This window comes from Dipteris shenzhenensis, chromosome 9 (assembly GCF_047967505.1).
Source record: "Dipteris shenzhenensis isolate YYH24624 ecotype China chromosome 9, Dip_SZ_1.0, whole genome shotgun sequence".
Taxonomy (NCBI): domain Eukaryota; kingdom Viridiplantae; phylum Streptophyta; class Polypodiopsida; order Gleicheniales; family Dipteridaceae; genus Dipteris; species Dipteris shenzhenensis.
Genome location: NC_141604.1, coordinates 11,268,990 through 11,285,045, shown reverse-complemented (window position 1 = coordinate 11,285,045; position 16,056 = coordinate 11,268,990). Strand labels below are relative to the sequence as shown.

The following is a 16,056-nucleotide window of genomic DNA, read 5'->3' as shown; positions in this document are numbered from 1 at the left end:
TATGGTTATAGACCAGCGAATCCAACTATAGTTGGAGTACCTCAGAAAGTACCTAGTGCCGCGAACTTTGTGGTTCAGATGCGGGGGATGCTAGCACTTGCGAGAGCTAATATCCGCCAGGCTATGGATAGAGCCAAGGTGTATGCGGATGAAAACCGGTCTATAAGAGTACTTAAGAAAGGAGAAAAAGTTTTTTTCAGAGTTCCTTTGCACTCGAAGTCGTTGACTTCAGGAGAGTGTGCTAAGTTATCACCACGATACTGTGGGCCGTGGTTAATTCTAAAGAGAATAGGCAAGGTAGCCTATAAATTAGAATTGCCACAGGGGTGTAAGGTGCACCCAGTTTTTCATGTTTCGCGCTTAAAGAAATTTTGACATACAGGTGACTCACTAATCGAAGGTGTGGTTTTGTTTCAGGAGATAGAGGATAATGCGAGGCGCAAACCAACAAGAATCCTGGACCGAGGAACAATGCAAATATGAAATTGGAAGATACCCACGGTGTTGGTTGCATGGCATGGTCAGCCTCTATCCGAAGCTACCTGGGAATCCGTATACCAGTTGCAGAGAGTGTTCCCAGATTTTATCATCGAGGACGCTGATGTCTGAAGAGGGAAGGAATGTTATGCTCTAGCCGAGGTAGCATGCCCTCGGAAGAATCTGTCGACATTTCCCTTAAAGGATCTATGTTTGTAATTATTTGTTTGCGCTTCAGGTAAATGATCCGGAGGGAATTAATGTCAAGGTCCTAGGTGAGGGTTGATAGCACCAGACTAGGTGGATCTAAGGCTAAGGGCCTAATGCAAGGAATGTGCCTAGGGGCAAAGGATTTTAATGCATCCCAAGAGAGGGGTGAAATGTTGCATTAGGAAGGCCCTGTGATGATGACATGTGGCATCTAGGGAGATGGGGCTTGTTGAAGCTAGAGAGAGAAGAGAATGTGATTTTCAAGTATGGTTTCCTGATCTGAATTCTCTGTCAGCTCGTCAGCTTCAGCAAGGTTGGCTGGGAGGAAAGAAACGGTGCTGCTCCCGTGATTTGCAGTAGGAATTAGATGAGTGTCTTACAGTTTTGGTGTACTGGATACACACATAACAAACAAGGTACTAACCTCTGAGAGGATCCCGCTAGCTGAATCTGCATCTCTTCTGCTCTGGGACTTTCCTCCATCTCCACGTCGCATTTCGAGACCACCATCTCAGCCATCCGACGATTTTTATTAGGTGGACAATCCTTCCACTGATGAGGCTGAAGGCAACCAAAACATAAGCCGTCTCTCCTCGCTTTTTCCCTTTGTTCTGGGTTTAAGGGAGACTTAGACCAAGCCCGGGTTGCCATTGGGGTTACCTTCCTCTTCACTCCAATGGTGGTACTTGGTTTAGGAGTTTCAGCTGGTTTCGCCTGCTTGGCTTGACCACTCGGCTGAGAACCACTCCCTCTACCAATCCATTTCTTCTTAAACCCAGATTTCTTCGGATACCCATATTGGGTCCCGACCTGTGCAAACCCACTTGGCCTGCTGCCCTTGGCATCTTCATAGTTCGGCTATGGCTATTGCATCATCTAACATGTTCGCATACTTAGCCCGAACTTCCATTTTTATTCGATCATTCAATCCAAATATGAAATCTTTCACTTGGATTGATTGAGGCAGGGGTTCATCAAGCTTCATTACACTCTCTCGAAACTTATCAGTGTATTCTGCCACCGATAAATTTCTCTGACGAAGGTTCCTATATTGATCCCAAGCTCGGGATGCTTCGTCAGGAGGTAAGAAGTGTTTCCTGAACTCTCTTTTAAACCCCTCCCAGGTAGTGGATGCTATACCATCTTTTTGTTGTTTAATCCACCACCGATCCGCTGCCTCACTAAACATGTGGGTGGCCTCACGGATCTTCTTGATGTCATTTCTGATTTCACAAATGGCGAACGCCTCGTCCCATTTGTGTAACCAGGTCTCAATGACATCGGAACTACGGTCGTTCATCCGACCAGAATACTTTTCCGGTCTGTAATTGGCAATATTTGGCACTTTAGCCTTCCTAGGCTCGACTGTATGGACTAGACTCCGGTTCCATTGGAGCCTTTCCCTTCTCCTCTCGAGAAGGTCTGGCAGACATACTGTGTATCGCTCTCCTAATTTCAGACTGCCCTGCATTGGCTTGTAACTGCTGCGCTAACAACTATTGCAAGGCATCCTCCAGCAATGCAATCCTGCCAGATAAGGTATGAGCTATTGGGCGGGACACCTGTTGGGTCGGCCAGACTCCTGACTCATTAGGGTCCCTCCTGGAAGCCCCTTCTTCTGCTTCCATTTAGTCCAATGGGTGTTTTGTTTTATTTTATTATTTTGTTTTTTTTAAAACACCGCTAGAAAACTGTATTTACAAACTGACACAATTCAGTCTACTTGCACTCTTACACAATTCCCTATACTAGGGAATTCCTGCAATCCCAGATTCACACTGACTAGGCATTTGACACAGGCATATATCTCAAACAACGCTTTTCCCTATCCTAGGGAAGCTCTTGCAAACAACTCTGACTGCAGCACATAGGCATAACCTCAAGCATAATTTGTCCCTGCTACAGCATCAAAGCTTCATGCAGACTAATTCTTTACGAGATCCTGTTTATGAAAGCAGAGCATCAACCGACTAATCAAGAAAAAAAAACACGGAATTGATGGAGGTCAAAGAGAGCTCCCTGGTCATCAACGATTTCGACACAGTCTTCTTGGATCCTCTTCTGCTTCACCCTTGCTGTCCAAGTTCTGAATCACGGCCAGCTGCTCGTCGAATAGCGCTCCACCCTGCGTCACGCCACGCTGCACGTTGGAATCCCTCGATACGTATCTCTGTTTGTGTGGCCTCTTATCCTTGCCTACGTTCTCTGGCTACGGGTCGCCCATCCACGAAATTCAACGAATAATAGGCTCTATTCCTTCCGAAAGGATCGCAGGTAATCCCGATTGGATACACGCCTCAGCTCCACGAAGCTGCACACGATTCGTCCGTCCTTTAGAATCACTTTGTTCAGACCGTAATTGACGAAATGCTCTCTGCGACAGGCATGGTCTATCTGCATCGAAGGGTCTCCCCGTTCACGAGCTACTAGTAAGCCCATGAATCATCAAAGGCCTCCCATATATCCTTTGCTTCATCGTAGACTACGGGCAGCGCCAACCTTCCGTCGTAATCACGGCAGCGCCAACAGCCAACCTTCCATCGTAGATCACGGCAGCGCCAACCTTCCGCTCCACACCTGCTGACCTGTCGTCTGACGAATCGCTTCCCTCTTCAAAATTCAACGATCACGCATGGCGTTGTAGGCCTCCCCGTTCACGAACCACCACCCATGCGTCCATCTACCACGCTAGCCCGTCGTTCTTAATCTGCGTTCCGTCAACTGCCTTACGGGATCCATAGCCGAATCGCTCCATGCTCCCATGCACTTCACGCATCCCTTATGGACTCTCCGTTGATCTGGCTCTCTGGTCCTTCGACGACACAGCTCACGAACCCCTTCCCTTGGTCTCTTTCCTTGAGCTCTGATACCAAATGTAAGACACTCATATAATTCCTACTGCAAATCACGGGAGCAGCACCGTTTCTTTCCTCCTAGCCAACCTTGCTGAAGCTGACGAGCTGAGAGAGAGATCAGATCAGGAAACCATACGTGAAAATCACATTCTCTTCTCTCTCTAGCTTCAACAAGCCCCATCTCCCTAGATGGATCTGGATGCCACATGTCATCATCACAGGGCCTTCCTAATGCAACATTTCACCCCTCTCTTGGGATGCATTAAAATCCTTTACCCCTAGGCACATTCCTTGCATTAGGCCCTTAGCCTTAGATCCACCTAGTCTGGTGCTATCAACCCTCACCTAGGACCTTGACATTAATTCCCTCCCGATCATTTACCTGAAGCGCAAACAAATAATTACAAACATAGATCCTTTAAGGGAAATGTCGACTGATTCTTCCGAGGTCATGCTACCTCGGCTAGAGCGTAACAAAAACCTCAACCCTAGGATGGCTGAAAGGTGCTGCTGGAGGCTGGGAGCTGAGTGCTGAAATGAGGGGCAAAGCCCTCCTTATATCGGGGCTGGAAGAGCCTGTTTTGGCTGATCCAACCTGCCGTAACTGGCCGACCAGCCAGTTGGCTGGTTGGCTGGGCTTTTTGCTCAGCCCTTGGGGCCGACCTGGAGGGGGTTGAGGCTGCCTATAAAAGGAGCCTCTCACAGCCCACTTACTGTGCATTTCATGTGACAAACAATCCTTCTTTTGGAGCAGAAAACCATGAGCGTTGCTCTTTCTTTCTGTTGTTATCAAGATAATTCCACCTTCTGCATATAGTATCCACGAAGGATAGGACTCCAGGCAAGCTAGGTGCTGTTGCACCCAAGGCAAACCTTTCAACTTGCTGGCAGACCCAAGCTTTCAGTTGAAGATCTTTACTTTTGCTGAGATCCAACTTGGATGACTGTTGTACAGATTAAAATCAAACTGGTGTGATTTGCTATTTAAAATTTTCTTTCACATTCCCAATCAAGCAAGCCGCCTGTAGGTAACAGCAAGTATCAAGCTCAGTTCCTCCAATCTGTTGGCATCAAAGCCAAACCTTTGGCTTTGCAAACTGGCAGTGTAACGACAGGGGTTATGAGGGTGCCCTTCCATGTATCCTCAATTGCCTTGAGAGAGATTGAGCATGATCAGAATTTGATATTACCAATGAGCTGTCAGAGGTTGAGAATTGATCATTCACTAAATGAGCTGAGCCTAGATTGATTACATCTCTAATGTCTAAATCCCTTGAGAGCAAGACAACAAGGGCACATTTCAGAGCGCCATGGTTTCCTTCTCCCTCCCAACTGCAGCCTGAGAAAGTTGCTGCCTAGAGTTTGTATTATTCGATCCGCGATCTGATTTCAGAAGGCAGGCTAATCGAGGAGATAGAACTCAAAGCCATGGGGGAGAATGATCGACTAGCAGTCTTTACCTTGATTTAGGAATATTTCCTTTGTGTTTGGAACTGTGACTGAATCGAATAGGAAAGCCTATGTGGAAGCGATGCTTATGTGTGCCTGTGTTGGTGGATGTGTGCTTGTGAGGGAGTATGCTTATACAATGGTATTCAATCACAGTGAGGCCATGTGCCAATGATGTAGTCGGTTAGAATGTCTTACTGGATAGTTCATGCTGTACATATGGAGATTTTCTTACACCTTGTGGTTGACTTTCTTGAGTTCCAAAAGACATTATTTCTTTGCTTTAATAAGCTTGTGTGTGCATGTTTTGAATTCAAAACGTATTTTTTTAAAATGAGAAAAGGGACTTTCTATTAATGCTTGGAAAAATCAACCATATAAGTCAGCTATCTAAGAGGCGCTGACCATGGGAAAACAAACAGAAAACTACCTGAAAGAAGACCAGCCAATTTTCAGAGAGCCCAGCTCACTGCCTAGAGTCTCTATGGAATAAGGCTAACAACCAAGGAGGAGGACTAAACAGCCAGCAAATTCCTCGCGGCATGAAAGTGTAAAAAATGCCTGCAGGCCATGCCGTGCAAAAAACGCTTCCGCCTTTCGGTGGCAGTCGCTTTAGAATCTGATGTTGCACACTCCCAAGTGGTGCGCAGAATGTAGATGATATCTTGCTAGATAGCGACCATAGTGGTTGCGGGTGAAACACTGTGCTCAGGCTGCAACGCGCAACCCTGATGTTCCACGCTGTGATGCTGGCCACTGTCTTCCACACGCCGTCCTTTGGAGAAGAGAGCACGATGCGAAGTAGGGGGGGTCACGTCATGTAGCTCCATCTGGTGGACGCTCTATCTGTGTATACTGAAGGTTGGGGAGACCTCATCAGCATGGAAGGCATGACTCCCCTTTGTCAACCAGGCCACCACGCCCCAAGTGAAATCATGCTGAATACTCTGCATCCCAGCTAGATTCTCTAAGCGCTAGGGCAGCTTCATAAGTAGTGCGGGATCTTCTCCAAAACTCTGTCCGTGCAGCAGTGGCATCGCTCACCCACTCGCATCTGCCCCAGCCAAGGGCCTATGGGAGCAAGGTGCAGAGGATTCTAAAAAAATGCTGAAAGACATGAGCGGTTCTAGCTCCCTCCCTTGCCCCCCCCCCTTCCCACTCCGAGGTCTTGCCTCTCCCCTTTTGGTTTTTGCCAACAAGTTTGCTCAAGCGGGTTATGCTTGGAGTTATTCCATTTGCATGTCAACATATTGCTCCCGGTATTTGTCACAACGGAGAGCCCCTGAGATTCGTGACTTTTTACATTTTCTATATCTACCTCTACAAGCATGGTTCCTAGTGCTTGCTTTGGCAACATTTCTGGCTATTTGGGATCCCCCCTGTTAGGCAGCGGATGATCTGGTTTTTACTTGGGTTGGATATTGGCTTTTTGGACTCTATGGAAAGACAAAAACCATAGAGTATTTGGTCATCTGACTCTAGCCAAGTATCACTTCTTTTGGATGTCTCTGCGACAATCATTCTTTGATTGCCTGCGTACTCCTTATCTGGATTACCCTGCATACTTGTCATAGAATGCTATCTTTTGATGTTGTAGTTGCATGTTCCCTATTTGGTTACTACTTTTTGCAAATTAAATCAACAGATTTCAGAAGTGTGTGTCTGTAACTGATTGGTTTTATAGTGTGTTGCGTATATGAAATAATTGTAAAATGTATAAATTAAATTACATTGTGCAAGGGGTTCAGTAAGAGTTAAATGAAATTTCACTATTTGACTGAAATGTTGGTTTCTATTGGATTTGAGGGCCCAGGTTCCTTGGAATCTTCAGATTCGTGCGCGACCATGTTTTTGCTTCATTTTCACAAAGAGCCTTTGCTGACCCAGTGGAGAAATGGCAACTTGTTGTGGCTTGTCTCCAACATTTCCACATGTATGCCATGATGCCATCCTCTGGTTTTGAAGGGCGCATATGTTTTTGCTTTTTGCTTTTGTGGTTGAATTTTTACAATGGTGGTTCTTTTGTTGTAGGATGCTGAGTTTATTTAATCCTACAGAAGAGGACATTCAAAGCCAAGTGAATCAGCTGCCAGAGCTCCAGATTGCAACCCAGCTTGAATCACGGTCTTCTTCAACAGCTGGGGGACAATTTGTGCAACTCCCAACTATCGATGTGATGAAGGTAGCATAATGCTAGGCTTGGCATTTTTTGTGCTTGAATGCCCTACTGATAAGATTGTGTTTCACATTAGTGTGAGCCATTCTGACTTCCCTAGAACCATTGCTCACTTTTCAAAGAGTAGGTTTGTCATATATGGATCAGAGCAGTGATTAGGTTATTTTGTACATGTAACAGGTGTGGGGCTGTATTGGATGATTGTCAGCATCTTGTGAGCCTTTGAAACATGTTTTAAGCTTAAAGTAAGGAATAGTCGATTTATATCAGTTTGATAGGGACACTTGTGTCAGATTGGTAGAGTTGATTTGCAGTATTGTATATGAAGTGAGATCAGGCTGTTTGTCAACTGTCCTTGAAGGAGTCAGTGCTGTGGTACCTGGATGGGTGTGTATAGATTTGATGCCTTGATGGTGGACAAAGTGGCACATGATATTGGATCACACCTACGAATGGTACATGATAAAAAATTTCAGGACTAGGCAGTGTGTTAAAGGATTTTGTTTCAGCGCAGAATGGTATTCACAGCACATTGAAAACTGACGAGGGATGAAGGAGAGAGAAACTAACGACAAAGCTGTACACCATCTCCTCTTTTTCCAAGACCACCCCTTTTTCCAAGATCTAGTCTTCCTTTTAAGGACCGTTTTTGTTTTCACATTAACTGATTGGCATTTCTACTATATTACAAAGCAAGCTTGATCAATACCCTTGGTTCAATGGGGGATTATCTTTCGTGTATTCTAAGGAAGACGCTTCATTCATACTTAATGAAGTAATTTTCTTGAGAAAGAAAGAAAGAAAGTTTATTAATGTCTACGAAAGACCAAAGGGTCTATGAGACTGAAAGAATCTCGATACAATGAAACCTAAGGGTGGGGCCACTAAAATGTTCTCCTCTACCCAAGGCTGATGCTTGTGATGAGAAATAAAAGAAGTACATCGCACTGTTGCTGTGAGAGAAACCCACAAAGGGGGAGCAAATACCAAGGAGAATCTCCTGGTTGTCAATAAGTCGGGTACCCATCTCTGAGTGGTCGGACCTGTGTATGCTGTATGTGGGACCAACACGATTGGACGTTTGAGGGGCTAGCAGCATGAGGAGGAAGGGAGAGAGCATGACGGGGAGCAGGCTGCGCCGCTGCAGCTCCACTTCTCTTCTACACTTAAGGATATAGGGCTACGGGGACGCCTTGGTCTTCGATGTTCATCTAGGTCAGGTTATCCAGATCAAAGGATGATATATTATGCATATTGCATTTCAGCCTGTCAGGTTTGCAGGTCATGTGGAACAGTGTTTTTTGGCTTTAGGACGGTATCTAGACCCTAACCCAAGTCACATTCCCTTGGCTCCTCGAGGATTTGGCTTTATGGAGGTGTATTTATAAAGTATTTGCACTGCCCAAGCATAGTTACTAGGGAACAGGAATGTTTTGGAAATTTGGGTGCCGGAATGCGAACCGGAACGCCATGTCATACACGACACGTCATCATATGACATAAAAATATGCTAGAAAATGAAAGAAACTAACATTTTACAGCTTCACACTTTCTATATAAGCTCTAAAATACCCACTTGAAACTTTCAAAGAGCAAAACAAAAAGGGATATTTCGGGGTCGTTTTGGTTCTGCCTTGCTTCTCGGAATGGCATTCCAGATGTTCCAAATGTTGGAATGCTATTCTATGGTAACTATCATTTGCAGTGGCACCCTGTGGAGTGGAAATGGTTGATGCGGGGTACCAAGAGAAGAGCCTCCCCTTCTTTCAATACCAGTTAGTAATGCTAGGAGATTTCAAGTCAGCCTTGGAGGCTGGAAGCCCACTAGGGCTCCTCATTGGTGGAAGAACTTTCAAATTTCGGCTTATTTGGAGGCTTGGAAATCTCTGTGGAATAGAAAATTCAGTCTTTTCTTTTGGCTTTCTATTTACAAAGGGATTGCTGTGAACTAGTGGAGGTCCATGTTCGGGGCAGATAACACAATCGTTGCCTTTCTATATTGGAGTCGATTCATCATTGCTTATGGGACTGCAGACAGGTAAGGATCATTTGGAAGAGGGATTGCTAGATTATTGAGCACCTTTAGTCGTTTCTCCATTCTTCATGATCTGGGGCTTAGTAGCTTCTTTGGGGCCTCAGGTGTGTTACAAGAGACATGACTCTTGTTTGGCTCTTTCGGCTTTGATGACGTTTGGTTCTCCTTACAGACCTACATATGTCTCTATTGATACTTTATGGAGATTTTGGCGAGCATATCAGCATGGCGTATTTGGAGATCAAGATGCAGTGAGACTTTGGGTGGTTTCTTGGTCCACCTTGCACACACATTGGCCAATATTTGGACAGATACGGTACATACTATAGTGGCCATTTGGGGGAGCATGCAGGGATCCTCATGGGCAAAAAATCAACTCCTAAATGGAGCAATGAAACAACGAAGGTTGAGGCTGAAAATGCCATCTCAACCCTACAGGTTACTCCGAGAAGAAAGTGGAGCCACTCCATTCCTTGAGAAATACCGCTCTCTTGGTAGAGGCTGCTCTGAAGACCCTTGCATCCTCACCCATATTGCCATCAAAGTATGTACTATATCTGTCCAGATGCTGGCCAAGGTGTGAGCGGGATAAGCTTGAGAGCCATCTAAGGTCTTCATACATCTAGACCAATTCTGCCAAGCTATCGCCTGGAAAGAAAATAATCACTGCGGCTTGGCAAATTCTCGCACCGGATCTACAATATCATCAACCTCCACCATTATCCCAACGGTGGGAGCAGAGTTTTTCCATTCCTTGCGAGTATCTTCAAATCCCTCATGCATCAGATCATATAGTAATTGGGGCTCAAGAGAGGCATGCACAGGGTCATCCTGACCCAAGCCCTGCTTCTGCTTCTTGTGCGAATAAATCTTCATTGAAGCCATGAACAACAAAGAGACTGAAGGCAATTTACAGCAAAGAGGAGAACCTAGAGAAGGCTGGAACAGTGGGAGCAGAAGAGATATTGACAAAAGTAAAGGCGCAGGAGAATAGAAAAGGACAGCCATAGCCAAAACTTATGTACAGGAAAGGGAGAGGACATGACAGCAAGGGCGAGCAATTGACAGAGGTACTCGTAAAAAAAGAAAGAGAACGAGGAGAATTAGGTGACCAGTAGCAAAAATGGGAGCAGACAGCTAGCAAAAATCTGTACAGCAGGTACAGAAATTGCAGGGGCCTGTACGGAATCTGCAGGGGGGCTTGGAACCTGTACGAAAAGGTGTATGGATGGCCGTACAGCTTGTACGGAAGGCAGCAAGTAGGGACGGGATTCGTTGGAGGGCATAGAGGCTTGTGGGGAAGGACGGGGGCTGCAGACGGACCTGAAGGAGCGCAGAAGCCCTAGGCAGGGCTGCAGTAGTTGGTGGACACCATGGAGCTCCTCTCTCTCTCTCTCTCTCTCTCTCTCTCTCTCTCTCTCACACACACACACACACACACACACACACACACACATTCTTTTTTTGGGTGAAAACTCTAAATGCTTTATATTACAAGATAGCTATCCAAAAAAAAACGGGCAAGCTGAAATAATACATCAAGTGAAAATGTCCAGGTAGGAAAAATATACATCCTGATCTATGCAGTGAGTTTGCAAACAATTGAAAAGTGATTGCTGCAAGGAACGACGGAAAAAAACCAAAGGAGAAAAGATTGGATCACCAAAGACTTTGTGATTTGTAGCTTTCTAGAGAGTCTAGAATACCCAGTAGCGAACCTTTGGTTAAAAACAAATAAAAATTCGGCCGTTTAGGATAAATACCAAACAACCAGAAAAGCTTGCCAAAAGCAGCCTGAGAAAATCTCAATCTTAATCTGTGCCGAAGGATGCCACACACACACCTTTTTTTTAGTGAAATCTTTTATTTTTTGGGGTTTCTTTTTTTAGTGAAATCTTTTATTTCTGTGTGGGAAACCCCAAAAAGAGGTAAGAACCCACCAATAAGTACAAAGAAAAAATTTACAAGTAAAGTCTCAAAACAAAAGTCATCAGGTAGCCAAGTAAAAAGTTACAAGATCAAACTTGAGGAGGATCAAACATAAAATTCTCCAGTTTCAGATTGTTGCTTTGTAAAAATTGAGGTAGTGAAGAAACTACACCATCAATAAAAACCACCATTTTTTTGCCCTTGTGATTCTTCTTAATATAAGCCAGAAGCCGAAATTTTTGAATCACAGGGTCAAAAACCTATTGCAACATAGGGGATGAAAAGACTTCAGAGAAAAAGAAACATCTGCATCCTGAACAAAAAGAGACTCTGGGACAGTCTTCACAGACATAGGAATTGGATCAATATCTGTACTCTTTGAAGAAGGAGCATCTGACGAAAGAGCTGCATCAGATAAATCAGGACTCATCATGTCAGCTTCAGTCGGGATAGCAACATGAGAGAGAGCATGTGGATCATCCTGTAAAATACCCTCTGCAAAGGGCACATCCATATCCTGAGGAGAAGGAGACTGATGGTGCTCAACATGGGTGCGATCCTGAGCCTCTTCAGCAAGAGAAAGATTGGTATGTGATGTATCTACCTTCCTTTAGTAGTGCTTTGGAGCAGTAGAAGAAGGCTTCTCCAATGAAGCCATAGCAGAAACCGGAGGAGAAGGGAGAGTAACCTTGATAGCTGAAGAAGGAGCAGGAGGAGAGGGCCTGGATGCAGAAGGGCAATCACATGCAAAATGACCAACCTGTCGGCTCTGATAACATGCAGTGGGAAAAGATGCAAAATGCAGCCTGATGCGCATCGGATGGGCAAATCCCAAATCAAGATCCAGAGTAGATGGCACGGGCTGCATCATATCCCACAAAACGCAAAGGCGAACATCACGGGAAGCTGCAAGAACTCTTGTTGTGGAACATGAAGAGGCCTCCCCAAAAGCGTTGCAAGAGTAGGAAGATGCTGAAGAAGAGGCATAGGCAGCGCTTTGAGAATATTCTAGACCGGACAATGTGTTAGAAGGGTAGCAGAAGGATCGAAAAGTGGATCCCAGGGCATCACATAAGCAAAGAAACCAGCCCTAGGAACACCAGCACGACTGACAAGCCACTCCACCACATCAGTCGAAGAACAATGGGCATAATAAAACCCTTTTCCCAGAAAGACAAAGGAGAAAATACAATCCGGACCCACTGCAGCTTCAGCCGAACGACGAAGATGAGCGGCAAAAAGAACCCTGCCCATAAAGTAGAGACAGACTCCAAATTGCCAATCCTGTCGAAGACCTGAACTAGAAGGGCCGAATCCAATGAACAAACGAACGGGGAACCCGATGAAGGAACATCGGTGACAGAGGCTGAACTTAACTAGCGTAGAAGATCCAACTGAAGGGAAGAAGAAGGGCCATCTGCGAGATCAAGCTTTGGCGATTTGAAAGAGGATGAAGAAGGCAAAGCACCATGCTTCCGTCGAATGAAAACTCAGCAGGAGGAACAGAGGAAGCGGAAAACACAAAAGAGGTTTCGGGAGGAGCAGCAACAAGAAAAGATGGAGAGGAAAGTGATGGCTGCAAGGAGTGTACAGATCGCACAGGATCAACAGGGGGAGAACTGAACGGAGAAGGGACTGGACGCTGAAAACCCCTCAAAAATTTTTTTTTTTTGTGAAGAAATATTTTATTGTTGTAAAATAATGACATTCATAGTTACTTCAAAAATGGAGTAACTACTACTCAATTGAAAATCTCAGTATAAGCTATATATACATCATGATCAATCAAATGAGTTTGAAAGCAATCATAAAACGATTGCCGCAGAGATCGTTTGAAAAAAACAAAAGATGGAAAAGTAGGATCACCAAAGACTATGATTTCTGTCCATCCATAGAGTCAGCAATGTCAGTTGTATTGCAAAAGAGATTCACAACATACAAAACTAGGGGTTTTGGGTATACTAACTACGGTCAGGGGAAAAAATTTCTAATGAGGGAAAAGTGCCCCTAACCCACTTATTAGTCATACATTGGTCACTGCCTTGAATTATGACGATAATTCCAACACCCCCCTGCAGTGCCAATGTGATGATGTACAAGGAAAAGATCAATCACCAAAAGGAGGTAGGTTGAGAGCATTGCAGAATGCCTCAAACTTCTCATGTGGAATTGCTTTGGTGAAGATGTCTGCAACATTGTCATGTGTGGAGACATAGATCATACTGATCTCCCCTGCATGCAACTTCTCTTTGACATAACGATAATGAACCTCAATGTGCTTCGTGCGAGCATGATTGGCAACTGCAATAGCACTTTGACGATCAATGGGAATAGGAGAAGGACCCTCCAATGCTAGATGAAGATCAGCCACAGTGCCCAGTAGCGCACCCAAACAAAAAATAAATCAAAACCCTGTCTAGCTGGATGAAAACCAAATAACCAGAAGAACTTGCCAAAAGTAACAGTAGGAAATCTCGCTCGAAGCCCCTATCGAATGAGAGCGAGGAAATCACAGGTGTGTGGACAGTGCTAAAAGATGTGTAGCACAAATTCAGTAGAATGTAGACTTATGTGGCAAACAGCCGGAGCATTATGTCTATGCGCGAGTAACTGCCCAGATGGAAAAATGCCAAGTAGGACTCGCCAAAGGAAAAGTTGTTGCCGAAGAGGGACTTCATAATGCCAAAGGAGACGCAGCCGCTTTCTCCACCACTTTAGTGGGCGATCCATATGCCAAACAGAATTTGCTCTGTTAGAAATCCAAGGCGGAAGTAACAACACTTTATACAGAGAAGGCATTGTGATATGTGAGAGCTTCAAAGGACGGGCTGAAGAGGAAAAAGAATGCAGAGTCCAATCTTCAAGCCTATCCTGAAGTTCCAAATGAGGTACCGGCAAGAAAGGTTGGAGCATTTCGGAAATTTTATGCCATAAAGGATGATAATGAGCTCCCAAACCATATTTGCTAGCAGCCATAGAAAAAGATAAAAGAGTGCCATCATCCTGAAGTACATCCGCCACAGAAGAAATGCCTTTGAAAGATATAAAATAAGAACGCCTGGGTTCTTGTATAGCCAAAGGAGGGTGGAATACTTTGGACCAATAAATGTTCTCAGCCCTCAAGGAATTTCCCGACAAAGAATCCCTGCCATGCCATTCCAAGTGGGATAAAATATGCTTCCAATCAAGAAGCAAACGAGAGACAAAAGGGCAGCCTCTAATCTTGCCTTGAATAGAGCCAAATAGAAAATCCCACTGTGTAGGCTGCCAATGCCCAAAAGCAGATCAATATGCAACAAAAGAGAGCGGATCATGAAAGCCTGAGGCTGATCCCCTTGCATAAACTGCGACATCATTTTCCCCCTGTGAGCAAGTATATGCATTTGAATATTGAGTATGTTCAGACCCCCGTGCATCTTTGGAGAGGAGAGACGATGCATAGAGAGTAATATGAGACTTTTCTTGCCATTTTTTAAACACCAGAAAATATCCATGATAGCAGACATAAAGGAAACCAGATCTGCCTTAGTGAACATGATGAGATGCAGATAGAATTGTATGTATGCTATCAAAATGGATTGCGTCATTCGCAATTGAACATGTAATGGCCAAGTTGCAAGCTTCCAATATTCAAGTTTCGCCCTCAACTTTGTGAGCACCCAATCAGTTTGTTGAGAACGAGTGAGCCCCCAACCTAGTGGATAGCCAAGATGTCGAATCAATTGAGAAGTTGGAACAATTTCCCCAGGCCACAAAAGACTATGCCAGTCTTTAGCATGCAACGGCAATAGCTTTGATTTCTGAAAAATTGACATGAAGGCCAGCAGCCAAACCATATGTAGAAAGAGCATGCATAATTATGGAGAGATCGCTCTGAGTATTTTTCGGGGTAAAGAAAGAATCATCAGCATATGTTTGAGCGATCATGCTACGGTTGCCAGGAATTTCCAATCTGTGCAACATGCCAGTGTCCAAAAGGTGGTCCATATATTGAAGCATTGGATGAGTGGCTATGGCAAATAGTAAAGCACTGAGGGGACATCCTTGCCGAACAGAACAACCAAGAGTCCAGGTTGTAGAAATATCCCTTGAAAGTATGTAGGCAGCTGTACTATCTTGATATAGCCAATTGATAACTTGCTGCATTTTTGTGCCAAATCCCAAGGCCTGCATAGTGGATGAGATAAAGTCCCACTTAACAGTATCAAAAGCTTTGGCAATATCAACTTGCAATAGCAAAACATCCTGCTGCATATATTTGGCATATTCGATTCCAACATAAGCATTAGCAATGTTATCTGTGATATGCCTACGAGGAACAAAACCATATTGCTCAGGATGCAACCCATCATGTAGATAGCCTTTTAGCCGATCAACAATCATTTTGGTAGTAAATTTGTAAATGACTGGCATAAGCGTGATAGGTCTCCAATCAGCCAAATATTCACAAATTTGCTTTTTTGGAAGGAGTTTAACAAGACCTCTCTTCCATGTGTCTGGCATTTTCTCATTTTGCCAAGCAGAGTTCACCATATGCAGCAATGTATGCTTCAAAAGAGGCCAATATTCTAGAAAAAACTCAACTGTAAGACCATCCCATCTTGGAGATTTCCATCTACCACAGGATTTGATTACATCTGACAATTCTCTCTCGGTAAAAGGTTCCTCCAATTCCAGAGCTTGAGTAGTGGAAATAATAGGAGAAACATGTTGCAAAAGTAAATTTCTTGCAGTCAAAACCTGCTGCGAGGGAGGATCTGCAGAACCAAACTGCTGAGAGAAATGATGTACACAAACAGAAGCAAGTGGTGACCGTGATGTAGTCCATGAACTATCATGTAGAAGCACCCTGCAAAAGTTTGTTTTTAATCTCTTCTGATGCAAGCTTTTAAAAATTTGTTTGGAAGAGCAACCTTTATCTGTAA

The 16,056-nt window shown here is 44.4% G+C and overlaps 1 protein-coding gene across 2 annotated transcripts in view; it reads left to right on the top strand.

Annotated features, from left to right (window-relative positions):
* EMB3142 (nuclear pore complex protein (DUF3414)) overlaps positions 1 to 16,056 on the top strand; it is a 207,639-nt gene that overhangs the window by 131,516 nt on the left and 60,067 nt on the right. For both annotated transcript variants that reach the window (XM_087378806.1, XM_087378805.1), the window contains exons 17-18: positions 6,805 to 6,924; positions 7,023 to 7,173. In XM_087378806.1, coding sequence (XP_087234932.1) covers positions 6,805 to 6,924; positions 7,023 to 7,173 — 271 coding nt within the window. The remainder of the gene's footprint in view (positions 1 to 6,804; positions 6,925 to 7,022; positions 7,174 to 16,056) is intronic.